This window comes from Nesoenas mayeri (assembly GCF_963082525.1).
Source record: "Nesoenas mayeri genome assembly, chromosome: 22".
In the NCBI taxonomy this organism is placed as follows: domain Eukaryota; kingdom Metazoa; phylum Chordata; class Aves; order Columbiformes; family Columbidae; genus Nesoenas; species Nesoenas mayeri.
The window spans coordinates 7,590,307-7,607,733 of record NC_137572.1 but is presented as its reverse complement, the minus strand read 5'-3'; the positions used below and the strand labels follow the sequence as shown (position 1 = coordinate 7,607,733).

Genomic DNA, 17,427 nt, shown 5'->3' with positions numbered 1-17,427 from the left:
AAAAAACCGCCACGAGAAGGGCTGCTCCGTAGAGACTGACACACTGGGGTGCTTATAATTTAACTGTATTTATCGTCTGTTACATTCAGTGGACATTGCATAGAGAATAAATCATGCTTCATTTCCAAAACGGGACCCCAGTAAGGCGCCCTTTCGGTGTTTCTACAAGGCACTGTCAGGCATGAGCCCCACTCAAAGGATGGCACCCAGGCAGCAAGCACAAGGAGCCACAGTAAAAGGGAAGGGGGATAAGTTACAGAGAAAGGCACAATAACCCAAATTTGCACTGCTTTATCTCCCCAGGGACTGGTTAATACAGATTAAAAATCTCAGATTACAATCCTAGACAAGCATAAAAGGGCAATTAAGCTGGCTGCCCCATTACTTCCTAGTTTATTACTGGCCAACTGACAAATTTGCATCTGATAAATATAAACGTAATTTCTTACCTGGCATCTGTGCTACTGTACTGTAAAGAACCTGGCACCGGGAACCTAATAGTCTTCAGCATTCCAATGAGTGAACAGGCCCAAATACTATTAATGACTCATCAGTACCATCAGCACAGTACAGCACTTCAGTACCATCACAGTTGAGTCTCTGATTATCATCTCTAACGAGTGCCTTGCTCCTACATGGAATAGAACACTTGCATTTTTTTAAATTTCTTTTTAGCTTCCTAGCCACAAAAATTGTTGAAAAAACTTCACAGACACTGCAATTTAGAGAAATGCAGAGAGGGATGACAAACCTGAACAGCATCAACCGCTCAAGTTATTCAGCTTAGTATCTCAAGTTTTTGTGCCCAAACTTCCAATAAGACCGGTGTGAATGTTTAAATAAATCACTTCCTCCAAAGGAGGATGGTGGGGTAGCTGCAAAGAGCTGTCGGAGTTGTAGCGATCGTGCTAACTACACCACAGTTTAGCGGGCATCGTTGAGCTGCCTCGCCACGCTCAGGATGTGCTTCGCTCCCTTGCTCAGAAGCAAACTAGCTAGTTCCACACCAAGGTTCTCTGCAGCTTGCAGGGCCTGACCAGGGACATTCTTGGCCGTTATGCCAACATGCTGCACGTCATCGTTTGGTCCATCTTCATTCTGCAAATGTAAACACTTCGATGTAAGGCAGCGGGAAGGCATGGGCGATGAATAGTTGAAGTCACATGTGAGATGGGGTAAAATCTGTGGTCTGTAGAGCCTCAAGAACAAGAACAGTGTGCTGCTACAGCTTCCAAGGAACCAGACCAAAAGTAACAGATTTCAAGGGGTTTGGTTTTGTCCTTTGGGTTCAGGTTTTGAACCCATGGTGGTTCACATACCTGTTGGGGATAATTAACACTGGTTTGCATAGTGTCCTTCAGGCTGTCCGATCCGTCCAAACTGTAGACCGCTCCTGTCAAATACAACTTGGAAAGACATACAGAAGAGATTAATACCACATCAAACAAACAATAATACATGACATAACAAAGTTAAGTCTAGGCGGGAAGGCTTTTGTAGCACAGTAGGATCAGCAATAGCTGTATAATACAACTATAAGAAAAGTAACGCCTGTTAGGGAAGGTGCAACTTCCTAAGAAAAAAGATGAACTTTGTTCTAGCTTCCCACCTCCTTAATCACAGGCCGTGGTGTAAAAATACGGATTGTCTGGCGTCAGAAGTGAGACTTTTGAATCTCAGGGCAACACTGGCTTTAAAGAAGAGGAGGCAGAAATCTGGTACTTACTATCAGGGCATTTTCTAGACAACTGAGCTTCAGCAGCCAGACCCATTCTCACGCTCGTGGACACAAACCCAGAGGCTCGAGTCAAGAGCCCATCCACCCTAATTAGCTAGTGAAAGTATCTGCCAGAGTTACCTTCAGCAAAGGATCAGGGAACACGCACACACTGGAAGAGGTTTCCAGAGAGAATCCCAGACAAATACAAAGCACTCCTCACCTGGCCATCGCTCAGCGTGCTGTTGACAGCAACAGGGACACTACATCCACCTTCCTAAAAGAGAAAGGTAACACTGAGGCTCCACCCCAACACATTCAAAGCAAAGGCCTCTGAAAGGTTCTGGCTGCATTATTACACCACCACCTATTGCTCTTCAGGCCCTTCTCAGTTCAGAAGTAGTATCTACTTCACAGTTTTAGGAAAGCGTAACAGATTTCCCACACTATGGCGTCAGGTCCAGTAGCAGAGCAGTATTTGCTGCTGCAGGCAGAAGAGAGGGGATGCCACACCTACCAAACGCTTCATAAAGGCTCTCTCAGCAATGCAGCATAACACGGTGTCTGCGTCATGCAGGGCAGAGACCATATTCAGTATTTCTTGGTCTTTGGCACGAACTTCCACTGCTAAGGCACCCTAGAAGAATAAAGAGAAACACACAACATAATAATCATAACAATTCCTCAGCCTCATCCATCTTTGTGTGCACTCAGCATTGGTCATGAAACAGAACTCAGAGGCTGGGTGCATTTCACTACAGGAGTGACGTTTACAGAAATGAATTACCAAACAATCCACTAGTTGCAGAGACATCCTATAGTAGCTGCTGTAAAGAGAAGATCAGAACTCACTTCAGCCAAGAGTTCACGATCATGATGTCACCTCAAAGCACTCTTAGAACCTGTCTCAGTTATGAGTGCATATATAGAAAAACGCACCCCAAACTGGCAATGAAAGAGATCGATATAGTAGTTCTTTGGCAATCAACACACCAGCAGTGTCTGGCACTATTAACTACCCTGACACACTCTGCTACTCCTGACTTTCAATATGCAGTAGGCTTAAGACAAAGTTGTAACGTACCTGCCCAACAGCATACAGACAATCCTCAGGGCTTAGGAGCTGCAAGAAGTAAAATCAGAGTTAACTTAGGTTGAACTGTTCAGAAGAGAGGAAGTGAGAACCCAGTTCTATGCTCACCTCTAACATCAATTCATTTTGTGCCTGATCAAAGAAATGCCACCTTCTCCTTCCCATACTTCAATGTTTCCACCCTAGAGGGAGATCATGCACTGTCCCTCACCTGGACTGGAACACTTTGTGAATTAGCTACTCAGAAAAACCTGCACTGGATTCAGCAGACTGTATGCTCATCTTTGACAGAAAAACCGCAAGGTCTGAAAGGCAACCAGTTGATGGTTTGGCAAAGAACGGTATTTTCTGCTTTGCTGCTCCTCACCTGGCCAATGCGATTCTCCCAGCCCATCCTCTTCAGTCCCGCAGCAGCCAGGATGATGGCACTGAAGTCTTCCTTCTCATCTAGCTTCTTTAAGCGGGTGTTTAAGTTCCCTCTCTGTAGAAGTGATTAAGCAAGCAAAGAAACAACAGCCAAACAGTTCTATAACCACTTAATGTTCGCATGAGTGTGTTTACCAGATGTACAGAATCCAACAGATTCCAACTGAGAACCAGTCAGAGTACCATCCTGAAAGAAGTGTTAAATGCAGACAATTGCTTCCTTTAATAGAATTTTGCCAAGCATTATGGAACATTAACTCAAGCACCGAGTCTCGTAAGATAGGCATGTCATTCAAGTCCGTTATTAACGCCCGACACCAACTCCTTTGGCATAGCAGAGAACTAGGTTACCTCGTGGTGCCTTTTACCACTAGTTCCACAGCCCCCTCAGGAACTAGTGACCCAAATTGCATCCAGGGTACTGGGAACCAATCGGCATTTGGCCACATCACTGTGACAAACACGAGACGGGCACTTGTCAAGCAGTTTTTTGAACCTTAACGTAAAATTCATCTGCATCCTGAAGCTCAGCTAGATTAAGGCTATGGTATGTTTATACCCCCTCTCAGAGCAGGTTAGCAGAGGGCAGCCTTCAAGGAAGCATCTTTTTCCTGTAGGTCAGGTGGCCTGAGTCAGCCTTGACTCCAGATTTCGCAATAACTTTTTTTTTTTTAAACTTGTTTAAGCTATATTTTCCTGTTTGCAGCTTTATGCAGCTCCCACGCTTTGTGGGGAAAGGATACAATATCCCTGAATTCTAACTGAGGGAACTTCTTTTTGAGCTGGGCTGCTCGCCGAAGTGAACTGGTTCCGATCACACTGTGGGGAAAATAAAACCAATGAAATCCAGGATACTCCTACACTTACCTCCAGCCAGATGTCAGAACTTTCAAGGAAACAAATTATGACTGTTGTTTGCTTTGTTTGTGTTTGGTTGTTTTGTTGTGTTCTGTTTTGTTTTTAATTGAGTTTGAAGATCCAAGAAGCTGCCAATGATTTATGTCTCCTTAGAAGAAAGAAAACCACTCTGAAGTTTAGCATAAAGCCTGGCTGAAGGCTGCAGGCTTTTGTGTGCCTTCTTCTGCAGTAAGCACAATACAAAGGAGAACAACTTCACTCTGGAGACTATAAGAAAGTGTCTAATTTGAGAAAACATTGCAACTCAAGTGTGGCTCTGGAGATCCAGCCTCACCAGGTGTGCTGCACTCCCTTGAGACAACGTTGCTCTTTTCAGCAGGTGGGTTCGGTGTAGTGTCTATGGAGAACTAATGGATGGCAGTGTAAAACCACAACAGGATAAAGCAATGAGCTCACTGACTCGCTGCTGGGCAGTACCAACAAACTCCTCCCTCCCATTTTCATACCTGTCTGCCCCTTCCTGTCCCCACTCACCTCTTTTCAGGAAGGAGGTGCAGTGTTTTCCCGCAGTTTTTGGGATGAAACACAACAGCATCGAGTGGGTTTTCCCTTCTGCAAAATAGCACAAGTGCAGAATGGCTGACACGTCATTTAACAGAAGGCTGTTAGGCATAACGGTTCTGCTACTGGTCCCCAGAGGAGCAGTCTCTGGTGCCAAAATACCCCCTCATCATTGTAAAAGCAAGAATTTCCAGCAGACTCGCTGGCAATGGAACACTAAGGCAGCCCTGACATTTCCACCTTTTCCAGAGATTAATCAGAGGGTGGTCAAGCTCTGAACACAGAAAAGCTGTCTCTGCTTTCCTACCATTACCAACACTGTAGAAGGCAAGAACCAAGCCTCACATCCACACTTACTTGCAGACAGCGCCGATGGTAAAGCCAGGAGGAAGAGAAGTGGGCAGGTCCTTCAAAGAGTGAACCACAAGGTCAACTCTAAAAATCAGAAGACAGTAATCACTGAACAGATGGTTGAGCTCCCATGGTGCCTACCAGAGGCCTGCAGAAGAATGTGTTTGTTTTTAAACCTACTTTAACTAAGGCACAAGCACCAGTGAAACCCTCATCGTGATATCGGAAAACAAACAAACAAACAAACAACCCACGCAAAAAAGGCTGCTCCAGAAAGAGCCTGAACAGAGTTTCTCCGTAGAAGGAAGTTACCCAGAAAGCAGCACAACCTGCCCAATTATCCTGCGTGTTTAGCACGCAAATACATGAACTAATAAATGTTTACACTAAAGTTATGCAATATGTTAATGCCACCAAGCGAAGTAGTTTTAAAAGAACATAGTTCTAAACAGGAATTGGATTCCATTGTATCCTCTCTGATGCGCATGTAACACATCAATCACGGGGGGCGAGAGGGAGGGGAACCAAACACACAAACGAAAACAAACTGGGTCAGACCAAGCTACACAACAACTCCACAATACGTGGCCTAAACCCAGGGTAAAGACAGAAGAGAAAGAAGAAAAGGACAATGACTTATCAAAGGATTTCTTTCTTAGCCAGAGAGGTACCAGACCAGAAGGAAACCACGTATACGGCATGCCAAAAATGTCCAAAGAGCACCAGGAATGCCAGAAGAGGAAGAGAAAACCATGAGCTCTTACTCATTTCTTTCAAGTGCATTTTCCAGCTCTTTGGTGAAGAGGCTCTTCTCCCCGATCTACATGTAAACGGAGGAATATGAATCACAAAAGAAACATCTGCAAATACATCATCAAACAGGATTACTTCCTGCATAGAGGAGGAGATCCTTTACCTTGGAAAGGGCTGTATCCAAAATCTTGTCTCCGGTCGTTGACATGGCAACTGCTCAGAGAGAGAACACAGGTAAAACATGAGGCTGGGTCAGAGCACCTGGGCCTAGACTGGAAACATCTATGTAACGTGACAAGCAGCACAGGGTCACATGCTACTGCATGAACACAGACTCCAGATAAACGTAAGAGCAGCTCATTTCTAGAAATACCTTGTGCTCAAGATAAGGGAAACTGTGACTTCCTTCACTGTCCTCAAAAACAGAGCAAGGAGAAACAGGGCAGGTGTTGGGAAGAGTTGACCGAACGGATATTGCCACGGTCTTTCTCTGGAGTGCTGGTAAACAGCTACTCAGCAGTTCCCTTCAGTGTAAGGCTGGGATCCCCTTATTCGCGCTGAATGCCTCAAGCCCCACACAGAAAAATGTCCCTAATGCACAGTGAGGCATGGCCAGAGTGACACCAGGTTCTCAAATGGAGTGAAATAACACCATTTGCATGACACGCTCAGAGCTTCAATCACCAGCTCACAAAATCCGTCTTTCCCTTCAAGAAAGCAGCAGCAGTTGCTCAGCCGCACGACCTAACTGAATTCAGACGGCACTCTTAGATAAGCAGGGGTCGAATCCTCCTCCTTGCGACAGCACTCTACACGCAACTCTTGCACACAGAGATAAGCCCTTGCTGCCGCCTACCCCGGGGCAGCATCCAAACAACTCACCGATCTCGAAGTGGACGTCAGGGTACAGCTCACGGAGCATCTCGACCACGCTGTCGGTCTGAATCCGGGCCAGCTGCAACAAAGCAGAAAGCAAAGCTTTAAACAAAAAGCACATCACCTGTACGGTAACGAGGGAGGACTTTGCTGTTCTTCGACAGTCATGCACCATGTTCTCTAAATCAAAAGCATTAGAAGTAAGTAGCCCCAGGTAAAATCGCTCCTCAAACCATGCTGGCTCGCATCGCGACTAGAGCATTTCACTGAGGAACTTAGTGCACCTACTAAGTGGCAGAATGACGTCGCGCCGTGTCCAGCGCTGTTGTGACCAAAGCACTGACACGGTAAAGCAAATAATTTATCAAGTTAGGAAGAGCAACCAGAACAGCAGCCTATATGTGAGGATTCACAGACTCTGTGGCCAGCTGTGTTATTATGGTCATTAGCTGTCCCCCCATCAGAAATTCCATTTCTCTACATCATCTCGGCACCCTTATTCACAGTGTTTACCCACCTAACTTTGGGCTGCTTGGTTTCATCCCTGTGGAATGCAACTGCTGAAAGACGCCTGCTCATCGGCAAGCAGGTGGAAAGCAAACATAACCATCATCCTCCTTTTTCTCAATGATGAAAGAACAAGTCACATCACACACTGGGTACTCTCTTTTTCTAAGAGTGTGAATTTTACCAATACTGCACGTTTCGGGAGAAGCCAGGAGGATCTCACTGCATCACTGAAAAACCTATAGTTGCTGGCAAATGAGTTACTTATCCGCTGTTAAGATCAGAGCTCTATTTAGAGGTTCTATGGATTAAAAAAAAAAAAAAAAGCAACAGCTTAGGTCTGCACACACAACAAGCAACGGATCTTAAAGCAGTAAAGTGCAGGAAGAACATTCCCTTGCATGAGAACAGCAGAAGCAAGCAAAATAAAAACAAAATTACACTATCAGAGGATCATTCCACGCACACAAACAGCAGCAGACTCGAGCAACACCAGCTGAGTTTCAGCTTTGTTCCCGCTGATGAGCTGCGTGGCCCGGGGCAATTAACTCTGCTCACACGACTGTTTTTTCCCCTACAGCTAAAAGGAACATAAGTAGCGGTTTCCCTCTGCACACTGCCACGAGAGCCTCAGGTTAGGAAACGTGGAAGCAGGCATGCACGGCTAGTCCCTTGCCCTGATATCTATGCGAATTGCCTTCTTGCAAGTACAGATCCCCCCCCAGAACGAATGAGATTATCTCAGAACAAAGGCCTGACGGACGTTTATCTGCCTTTGCCAGCCTGCTCCTCCCCGCTGCAGCCCGCTGGCAGGAGATACCCGCTGTATCTCTGGACACATCCGTCCCCTGCCCTTCGTGCGGGCTGAGACCCTCAGTCCTTCCAGGGTTTTTTGTGGGGTTTTCTCCCGCCTCCCCAAGTCCACAAGTCCCCAGCAAGATCCCTGTTGTCCCGGAAGGCACCTGCACTCTCCGTTCACCACACAGAGGTGACCCAACTTATTGACAGAACTGCCTGTCGCCCGGGCACCACAGAATGCGGCCTCCGACCTTACCCTGGGAGTCTCCAGACAGCGACCGGGACTCTATGGACCGCGGGTGCCAAGGACGGGACACCCCCGCTGCCTACCTGGCTCCGCCGGGTGCCCACGCGGACCGCTCGGCCGCCCACGCCGTTCTCGCCCTGCGGCAGCACCCGGGCCCGCGGTCGCCCCGGCACCGGCGGCGCTTCGCCCCCTCCCGGCTCCGCCATGACCCTCTCAGCGCTGCCCGCTGCGCCCTCGGCACCGCCTCCACACGTCACGTCCGGCTCCCCACGTGACCACCCCCAGCCTGTGGCGTCGTCGGCGCTGCAAAAGTCCGCGCGCTCCCCGGGGCCCCGCCCCCGCCCGCCCGGGGCCCCGCCCCTGCCCGCACTCGACGCGCTCCCAGCCAGCCCGCTTTATTGGGGACACGGGACAGGGACAAGGGACAAGCGTAAAGGCCGCGCACAGGTCTCCCGAGGACACGCGGGGTGGTGCCACGGCCCGGGTCAGGTGCTCCGCTTGGTGTGGGTGAGCAGCTCCCGCTGCAGCCCAGCCTCGATGGTGGCAGCCGCCTTCCCCACGGGCAGGTCTGTGATGAGCGTGAGCTTGTTGAAGACGCCGCGGCCAAAGTAGTCGGCGACGACGGAGAAGCCATCATTGGAACATTTGAGCTGCCAGACACAAAGCAGCAGCGTCAGCAAGAGCCTCCAGCCCCGCTCCTCTCACCCCTTGTGCTTCCAGCCTCTTTGCCAGAGACACAGCGGCAGTTCAAAAAAGAACCTAAACCCTGTATGTTTAAACTTGGTACAACAGGCAACATTACCCCTACCTGATGCTGAAACTGGTCATGCAGATCTCTTTTCTGCTCTTGGGCTCGAATCATGTCCATCACTTTGCGATTTTCTGGCATGCAAGTGGGACACTCTGAGTCGCTCTCCGAGTAGCTTTCGAAGCAATGCTGGTGGAAGGAATGGCCGCACAGAAAGTGGACCGACGGCAGCTCCAGGGCACTGGTGCAAATGCTACACTTGGTCTTCTGAAAGATCTTGGGGCTGAGAGAGTGAGAGGAGGCAAGAAAGACAAAGTATATTTTTCCTTAATAAAATAAACCAGTAGTTCTGTCCTACATAAGACAAGAGATCACACAGCCCCACACCTTGCCTTTAGCTCTTCGATCTCCTTGCGGATCCTCGTCGTTTCTTCTCGGTATTTCTGAATTCTCTGCTCATCCTGCTCTATCTGGCGGCTCTGCTTCTGCAGCTTGTTGACAAGATAATCCTTAATCACAGACAGTGTGGCTGTGGAGTTATGAGCCAGTGTCTGCACAACTGAGACAAAGCAAGATGTTAGTTTAAACACAAGCAAAAATCCAGCAGCTACATCAGCCCTACCCTGACCAGACTGCTTTGCCAGCTTCAGGTAAATGCAGTCAGCATTCTTACGGAATCAAGGGTTCATTTAAAGACTCAGTTTCAGCCTGACATCTTCCTGAAAAGGGCGACTGGGAGCATGTTTGGCCAGCTCAGACCCAAAGGAGCAAAGCAAGGATCTAGCAGATTGGATTCCATTTCAACTTTTCCAGCAAGGCAAAGCCCTTCACCTCCCCACACTGACAAAGCAGAAATCACCCACAGACATCTCTACAGCTGATGCCTCAGATCTTTGTGACTGGCATCGCGTTTCCCTAGAGCGCAGGTTATTACTTCAAATGGTAGGCTCCAACTTGGCTGATACTTCTCTCAAATTTCTAATCTACAGAGCATGCTATAAATCAGTTTTGGGGGAGGGCTGGGGTGCCACACATTATTACCAAGCAGTGGAGGCATGAGATTCTTGTTCTCGATGTGTTTCAGCACCGCAGCAATATACTCTTTGCAGTCCTCCTCCTTCCGTGCAAAGTAGCCAAGCGCCTGTTCCCAGAGACAAGCCTCTTGGTCTCCATACAACTCACACACCTCAATCACCTTCTTGTACTGCTCATTCTGCATGTGGTAGTGCATGATCTGTTGGAAACTGTGGGCAAAAAAGACACATCAGCTGCAACAATCCATCTCTCGAGTTGTACAGGGACCTCAGGTTTTTGCCCAGCCATGCAATCCCCAGACACTCATACAGAAGCCAAAACAGGTCTGTCATTCGCTCTCTACATAACCACTCTGTTGCTCTAACAAGATATTTTCATCTGAGCAATGATCTACAGCTTCTGTCTCAAGATACTAAAGAGGTCGTTGCCACTGTAAGGGAGGGACATTATGGCTCAGAAATCCCTGCAGCGGAGGGGGAACAGGACTCCACAGACATGCAACACTCACAGTTTGCCCTGCTCATAGAGGTAGAGGACACCATCCTTGAAATTGTGCATCTGACATAATACCAAGGCCTTATCAAAGACTGTTTTGAACCTTCCACTCTTCAGGAGGGTGAGGGCTTCGTTGTGCAGCTTCTCCTTGATCTACAGAGAAGGGGGAGGGTTGGGAACAGCAACACACACACACAGAACATTTTGAACCAAGACCCAACAACAATTTGCAGCTCTTTCAAAGAGGACAGTTTTGCTGTATGCCCTCTATCCCTTTTAGGCAAACAGAAAAACAAACAAACACAAAAATTGTGACTTCTTTCACCCAAACAGCCAGCATCCTCTGAGTTCCAGGCAAGCAAATAAAGCTACTTTTGTGGGAGAGGCATCTGCCCACAGAGGTTGTATTGTCTGGAATCTGTTCTTAAATGAGACTCACACACAACAAGCTCAGCCTCACTGAAAGGATTATTTTCCCAGCTAGCAGACTGCCTTCCCATTTCTGTGCCATTTGCCCAGCACAGTGTACGTATATTGCCTCGTGTTATCAATGGCCATCTGGAAAGGCAACAGGTTGGTAGGAATGCAAACAGGACTCAAAGACACCATATCTCCCACTCAAAATACAAAGCTGGTGGAGCTCCAACCTGCTCATCTTGTTCATGCGCCCAGTTCTGGAGTCGAAGTTCCAGCAAAGTGTCATAGACGCCCTGTGGAGAGTCAGCCTGCACCTCAGTCATGTGCTCCAGAAAAGCCTTCAGTTCTCGGGAGTTGTTTGCAAAGACTGGAATGAACTCCTCCGAGTTAGCCTGTAACACAGCCAGAAAAAGTCGAGCCTCAGACAGACTGGTGCTCCTTCCCTGCCGCACAGATGCTCACTCCCAGAGTCTGTGACGTGACAGACACAGCACAGTACGGGATGGCAACCACAGCAGGAATCAGGTCCCGGCAGCAGCAGTCTCTCTCTGGGGCTACCAGTGCACCAGGACAGGGCTTCTCATTACACCCAGAACATCAGGGCTGCACCACAAGGTGCACAGGAGCACTCGCTTGCTGCAAAGCTACTACTCAACAGCAACAACACTCAGCCAGCACACACTGTACCTTTTTTCCTTCCAGCATCCCTTCACTGTCCCCTGATGGCTGGTAATCAGTGCACAGGATCTTCAGCAACTCCGTGGTCTCCTTAGGGACATGGTGCATCAGGATTTTACCATACCGCTTCATGTTGCTCTCTGCCTGATCAAAAGGCAGTTTTCCAATGTAGCGCAAAGCTTCTTGGTAGTTCTGTGGAGGCAGCCAGCAAAATAACCACATGACATTGGCCTCTGCTCTCCGCTTTGAGGTTAGGACAGAAAGCATTGAAGACACACTGCAAGTATGCCATGAACACCATTCACTCTGAAGTATCGCCTATTTCACTGTTTCTGCTCGCTTTCCTCCTCAGGGAGGAAGAGCGGCTGTGGCCCAGGGCTAAGAGCGCAATTTAGATCAGTCTCTCACTAACAACCCTCCCTCCTCCAAAAGGGCACTGCAAAAAGCCACATCTGAAACAGAACAAACAAGACCCTCTGATTTCTACCGCGCAAGCCAGAAGCGGAAAGCCGACACGCGAGCAGCAGCAGGTGTTGTTACTGCTGCCTCAGCAGTCTTGTCAGCACACCAGCTGCAGGCAAGAGGTCAGTGAAACGGCATTCTCACTGAAGAGGAGGCGACAGAAGTGGTCTCCTTCCCAAAAAGAACCTGGGAGCAATGTCGCCTCACCTTGATGTCCTCTAGCTGGATTTTGAGGTACCATTCATGATGCACGTGCTTCTCTGCCAGGTACACAGCGTGAGAGTAGTAACCCGCCTGACGAAGCACCTTGATTGCCGTTTCCACATCGAAGCGGACCTCGCTCTCACTCGTCTGCAAAAACCAATGCAGAAAGATGGTCCCTCCGCAACATTCCCACAGTCCACAAGCAGCAGTCGTGTATGTATTATAAGAGGAGGAAAGGCAGAGTAGGGACCACTTAGTACCTCTCGTGCCAGGGGAAGATCACATGTGCAGAAAGGAAAGAGTCTAATTGCCTCTCGTGAGCTTGCCAGGCACACTGGCAAACGTCAGCACGCTCCAGACTCAGACGGCAAAAGGCCAAACAGAGAACGCAACCCAGAGCTTGGAAATAACGGAGCCAACACAGGGCTACCGAGGGACAAATCCGTCCTCTCTCCCAACAGCACCCCCACAGGAGCCAATTTACAATGTCACCACTACCCCTTTTTAATCCTTATGATGACGTAACAGCTTTGCACGATTTCACCTTCCCCCAATACCTTAATGAACTCCTCCAGCTTGGAGCTGTCTTTAAGTTTGGTGTAGCAGTTCAGCAGAAGCGTGGTGTGGTCCGCGTTGGCCAGGGACTGCAGGTGGAGCGTCTGCAGATAAGCAGTGAGGTTGTGGATACGCTGAGCATCCAGGAACTTCCGAATAACGTAAGATGGCTCCAGCTTCCCTATAGTCCTGGGAGGAGAAGAGTCATGTTACAAGAGACCCTATACTCCAGAAATCAAAATAAGTGGAGATGTTAACAGCACACAGAAGCCGTAACTTCAGCGGGAACTAACTGCCTTGGGACCACTCAGCTACCATCAGCAGTTAGGAGCAGTTACAGTGTAAGACCACTCATCTGCACACATGGTGAAACAACCAACCCTCTACAAAGGCTGCAATCAAGTTGATGGGTGACGGCACACAAGCCGTCAACCCGCCTTTAAAGGAAGCGGCGAGAAGATGGATGACGCTCTGACCATGGCTGCCTGGGAAGCCCAAAAAAGGGGCAACAAAAGCTATGTTTTCCTTTATTTCAGCCACATAACTCAAAGTCAGCTTGAAACTCATGTCCACAAGGAGCAGCTGACCCAGTTATCCTGACACTTAGCGCAAGTTGGCAACAAAATAAATACCGAGTTTCACCAGACAATTGGGGCTCCAAAGTTTCAGTTCTACAAGAACATAACACTTTGTGGCATTTTAAAGAGAACTACCCTGAAGTTTTCCACAAGCCACACGCAGGCAGCTCCAAGTTTTAAAAACCCGAGATGTTTTAAAATTGACGTGAAGCTGTTCGAACATTTTCCAAGACAAATGCCATACGCGGTCAAATCACACCATTCCTTTCACCTAGAGTGATCCCTTGTTTATAACAACATCAGGCCCCACTCCATCCCAACATGCAATCATTATTCATGTTAAAATATGATCAGAGAGGAAAACTTTATCCTAAGGTGTACAGAGCAATTTTTAACCAACTTTTCCTGAGACCTTTGATCTCACTGACATGGTTCTCCCCACTGGTAGCATTTTCACTTCAAGTGCTGCTTTTTTTGTTTGGGTTTGTTTCTATTCCTGGGCTGAAACAGAAATCAAGGCCTCTGCAGCTCCTACCTATGCGACACCATCACAGCTCGGCAGGACCCCCACTTACCGGATATACTGCTGGATGGCTCCATCGTGGTTCCCCTTGTTGTACAGATGATCGCCGTACTGCCGGAAAATCTCTGACAAACCATCGCTGTCCAAGTGGTGGCTCTTGGCCAGGTTAATGGCCATTTCAAATAAGTTCTTCCTGAACAGCATCTGTTAAATACACGGACAGAGAAGCATAATGGAAGCACCACCCTACAAGACCAGTTCAAACACACCTGGAAAACAAGTTATTTCTTCTTTTTGGTGCTGTACACATACATGTGCTCAGGCTTTTAAATACCAAATGCGTTGTAACACTGGTTATGCTGAAACACCATCAGGTCACTGGTTAGTTAACTCACTGACCTGAACACTTCAACTTTCCAGTCTGCAGAGGCAGTGCAATCCTGCAGACATAAAGCAGAGATGAACAACAAAACTGATTTACATGCCTCCAGTTTGGTTTGTGTATCCTTCTCCTGCAGGACGTGAATCTTCCCATCTCTGGTCAGCACATACAGAGAACCCCACTCTGCCAAGACATCCACTATATCATCGAAGATTGAGCTGTATGCGATGAATTTGTTGCACAAGTCATAGATGTTCAAGACTTGTTTATCTGAATTCTGTGCCTCATTCCCAGCAAACTCTGACCTGGAGGGCAGAAGAAAGTTTCAGAAAACAAGGAGAGGATAACCAGAATTCTTAACGCCTATGCAAACGAGGGGTGTCCAGAGAGCAAGAAAAATGGATTCATTTTGACGATTAAGCTCAGCAGACCCAGAAGCAAAGCACCACATATTTATATACGAATCCCATCTATGTGTTACACTGAGAAATTCATAGGACTGGGAAAAAAATCCCACTCTTTTCACATGCTTAACTGTGCTACTCTCAGAACAGAACTTAAACAATACGTGGGTCCAGATGAATCTTAACAACATCTGATAAAGCTGCAACCGGCTCCTAAGAGCAAAGCTTCACAAGGAAGTAGGAAAAAGAAGGAAAGCAGGAAGCTACGAGAGCCAAAAGAATTCCTCTGTTCCGAGGAGCCCTACTTCGGAGAAGTCTTTCGGTCCTTGGAGACGATGATGAGGTACCCCCGATACCAGTGAACAATCAGCTTTTGTCCCTCGAAGGCAAAGCAGGGCCCACGTTCGTCTGGCTGATAAAGGTACACGCACTCGTTTCCTGCCACGATGAACTGGAGATCCTGGGAGGGGTCGCTGAGGGACGAACAGCGCAGCCCACAGCCGTGAGTGTCCAGCTCCAGGCGAGGATAGTCCTTCACCGAAAGCATGTAAGACTACACAAAAACACAAGGTTTTGGGGATCGCTCTGAACTAGGCTCTGAAGCCAAATGCAATTTACGAGTCAGAGTCTCATTTTTTCCAATTAACTTCCCACCTGGATATTCTCTGTGGTCACCACGAATAGATGCGTTGTTTTGCCAGACTGTCGGAAAGCAAGGCCAGTAACTGGATAGCTGCCCTCGTGGAGGATCTGGGTCTTGCTGTGCCTGTCTCGAGTGATGTCTCCTTTCGTAAGCACAACACTCCCATCTGCAAAACCTGGTGAAGGGGACAGACTAAACTGTTACTCATACGGCACATCTGAAATACTATCCAGCATATTAGGGCAGTTCCAGTCAGTGACAACACCTTGCTCGCCAACAACGTATTAAGCATTAGAACTGTAACTACCATTTTAATTCACTTGCTTATTTGAAACTTATCACATGCTGTAAAAAGACTAGAGAGAGATTTCCTAAGAGCGAGTAAAACATGCGGTTTTCACAGCTTGCCAACAGCCCCAGCACTGCACTCCGTTCCGGGGCCGAGGGCCACAACGCACGCACAGAAAGCTTTTTGACTTCAGCACAGGGCCCGGCTCACTGAAAGCACCCCACCAAGTTACTGCTCTTATTCTGTCAGAAGTCAAACAAGAAATATTACAAAAGAGTGGTTAAAACCAAAAGGGGAAATTGGCTTTTTTCTTTAAAAAAAAAAAATCTCTCCGTAACATTAAGTATCAAAAAAACTTATGTTTTCTCCCGCACTACAACACAAGCTAAATTTAGTTCTAAGTTCAGTAACGTGTAACCTTATTGACAGACGTGGTAAGATGACATCAACTAAAAATACGTGCTTCTCTATTAAGCATTAAAGTTATTACTGTAATTTACACAGACTCGGACTAAATTTATGTATAAAAGCTGCATGAGAAGAAAAACCGTCAAGATGTTCTATGCTGATTTTTGTGCTACCTGTTCATCTTTACATCTGAGTAAGGACCATAATATTTTTCTTAAGCTATTATAGTTCAGTTTTACTTACCAATAGCCATGAAGTTCAGATTCTCGTGGACAGTTAGGCAGGATACAACTGTGGGCTTGTTACCTGGTATTGCTGGAAAAATTCGCGTGCAGAGAGGATTGCCGCCGTCTCGTTTCTCCAGGTTCCACACTTTAACCTACAAAGAGCAACGATCCAGCATGAGCGAAACATGGGCTATCAGGAGGCCAAGACCTGGCACCCAACGTAACAGCACCCAGAACGAGCAAGCTACTTAAGGTGAGAAAGATCAACCACAATAATCGCAGTAGACTTAAGAAAGACGCATAATACAAATGCATTTTTTCCTCTCTTTGTGACTTACCAGGGGGTTAATACCCTCTTCATCCTCACCAACGGACACCAAGATGCTGTGCTGCTTCAGCTGGTACAGGTGCGTCACCCGCAGCTTGTATGCCTGGAAACTGCTGAGCTGCAGGGAGCGAGGCAGAAACCAAACCTGGCCTTCCATATGTGGGGGTCACAGTTAAGGCACACGATCGGGAAGAGGAAACAACACAAAAACCCCACAACAACAAAACAAACGACGCTCGCCAGCCACACCAGACTTAGGCACCGTACTGCCTGCTTCTCGCCAAGGCCCCGGCGAACGCGCTTCCGCTCGGCAACCCAAGAGCTCCAGAGCATGTAAGCGGCACTTCGATATTTAACGGGGGCAGCCAAGCGCACGGAGCCGCCGCAGCCCCGGCCGGAGCAGGGACCCGCTCCCGGCCCCGCGCAGGATATCCCCGAATACGAGGCTTCCCCGGCCCGAGTCGCAGACCGCGATGCCCGGGGGCAGAGCGAAGGGCTTTCCCCCGGCCCCATCCAGTCCCGGCGGCTCCTTCACCGTCTCCCGGTCGAAGAAGACGAAGCGGCGCCACTGCAGGTAGGCCGCCATGTTGGGGCGGGGCCTGGCGCCTCACGTGACCAGCCCCCCACACGCACCTCACGTGATCCTCCCCTTGGGTCCCGGGACCGGAGAAGCGACACCCCCGCCCGTCGCACCCGCCCCGCTCTCCTCCCGTCCGTCCTCACCGACCAGCCGACGAAGCGCCTCGAGTTTCGCGCCGGTCCCAGGCCCAGGAAGGTCCCGCACCGTTCCAGCCACACGGCCTCGGTCACAGCTTAAACTATTTTCAGTTTAACGTTCAAGGTTCACTCAAGACAGCCCTTCCC

At 48.4% G+C, this 17,427-nt stretch overlaps 2 protein-coding genes across 3 annotated transcripts; both read right to left on the bottom strand.

Moving 5' to 3' along the window:
* Nucleotides 1–49: 49 nt before the first annotated feature.
* On the bottom strand, nucleotides 50–8,458 carry HMBS (hydroxymethylbilane synthase). Its single transcript, XM_080358091.1, has 13 exons — nucleotides 8,271–8,458; nucleotides 6,642–6,714; nucleotides 5,923–5,972; nucleotides 5,771–5,826; nucleotides 5,013–5,090; nucleotides 4,629–4,706; nucleotides 3,980–4,055; nucleotides 3,178–3,291; nucleotides 2,802–2,840; nucleotides 2,235–2,354; nucleotides 1,941–1,994; nucleotides 1,320–1,406; nucleotides 50–1,098 (listed from the first exon to the last, which is right to left on the bottom strand). The coding sequence occupies exons 1-13, from the start codon at nucleotides 8,391–8,393 to the stop codon at nucleotides 925–927; spliced, it is 1,122 nt and encodes a 373-aa protein (XP_080214217.1). The 5' UTR covers nucleotides 8,394–8,458; the 3' UTR covers nucleotides 50–924.
* On the bottom strand, nucleotides 5,929–17,166 carry VPS11 (VPS11 core subunit of CORVET and HOPS complexes). 2 transcript variants are annotated; one of them, XR_013923170.1, is made up of 18 exons: nucleotides 16,996–17,166; nucleotides 16,574–16,722; nucleotides 16,252–16,387; nucleotides 15,323–15,486; nucleotides 14,974–15,221; nucleotides 14,368–14,569; nucleotides 13,935–14,086; nucleotides 12,784–12,970; nucleotides 12,230–12,373; nucleotides 11,570–11,752; nucleotides 11,113–11,274; nucleotides 10,479–10,618; nucleotides 9,977–10,179; nucleotides 9,323–9,494; nucleotides 8,996–9,218; nucleotides 8,633–8,837; nucleotides 6,642–6,714; nucleotides 5,929–5,972 (listed from the first exon to the last, which is right to left on the bottom strand). XR_013923170.1 is itself a non-coding variant. In XM_080358090.1 (16 exons), the coding sequence occupies exons 1-16, from the start codon at nucleotides 17,147–17,149 to the stop codon at nucleotides 8,673–8,675; spliced, it is 2,784 nt and encodes a 927-aa protein (XP_080214216.1). In that variant the 5' UTR covers nucleotides 17,150–17,166; the 3' UTR covers nucleotides 8,567–8,672. The 2 variants fall into 2 exon arrangements, 1 of the variants encoding a protein (XP_080214216.1); XM_080358090.1 differs by lacking the exons at nucleotides 5,929–5,972; nucleotides 6,642–6,714 and having other exon boundaries at nucleotides 8,567–8,837.
* Nucleotides 17,167–17,427: the final 261 nt, after the last annotated feature.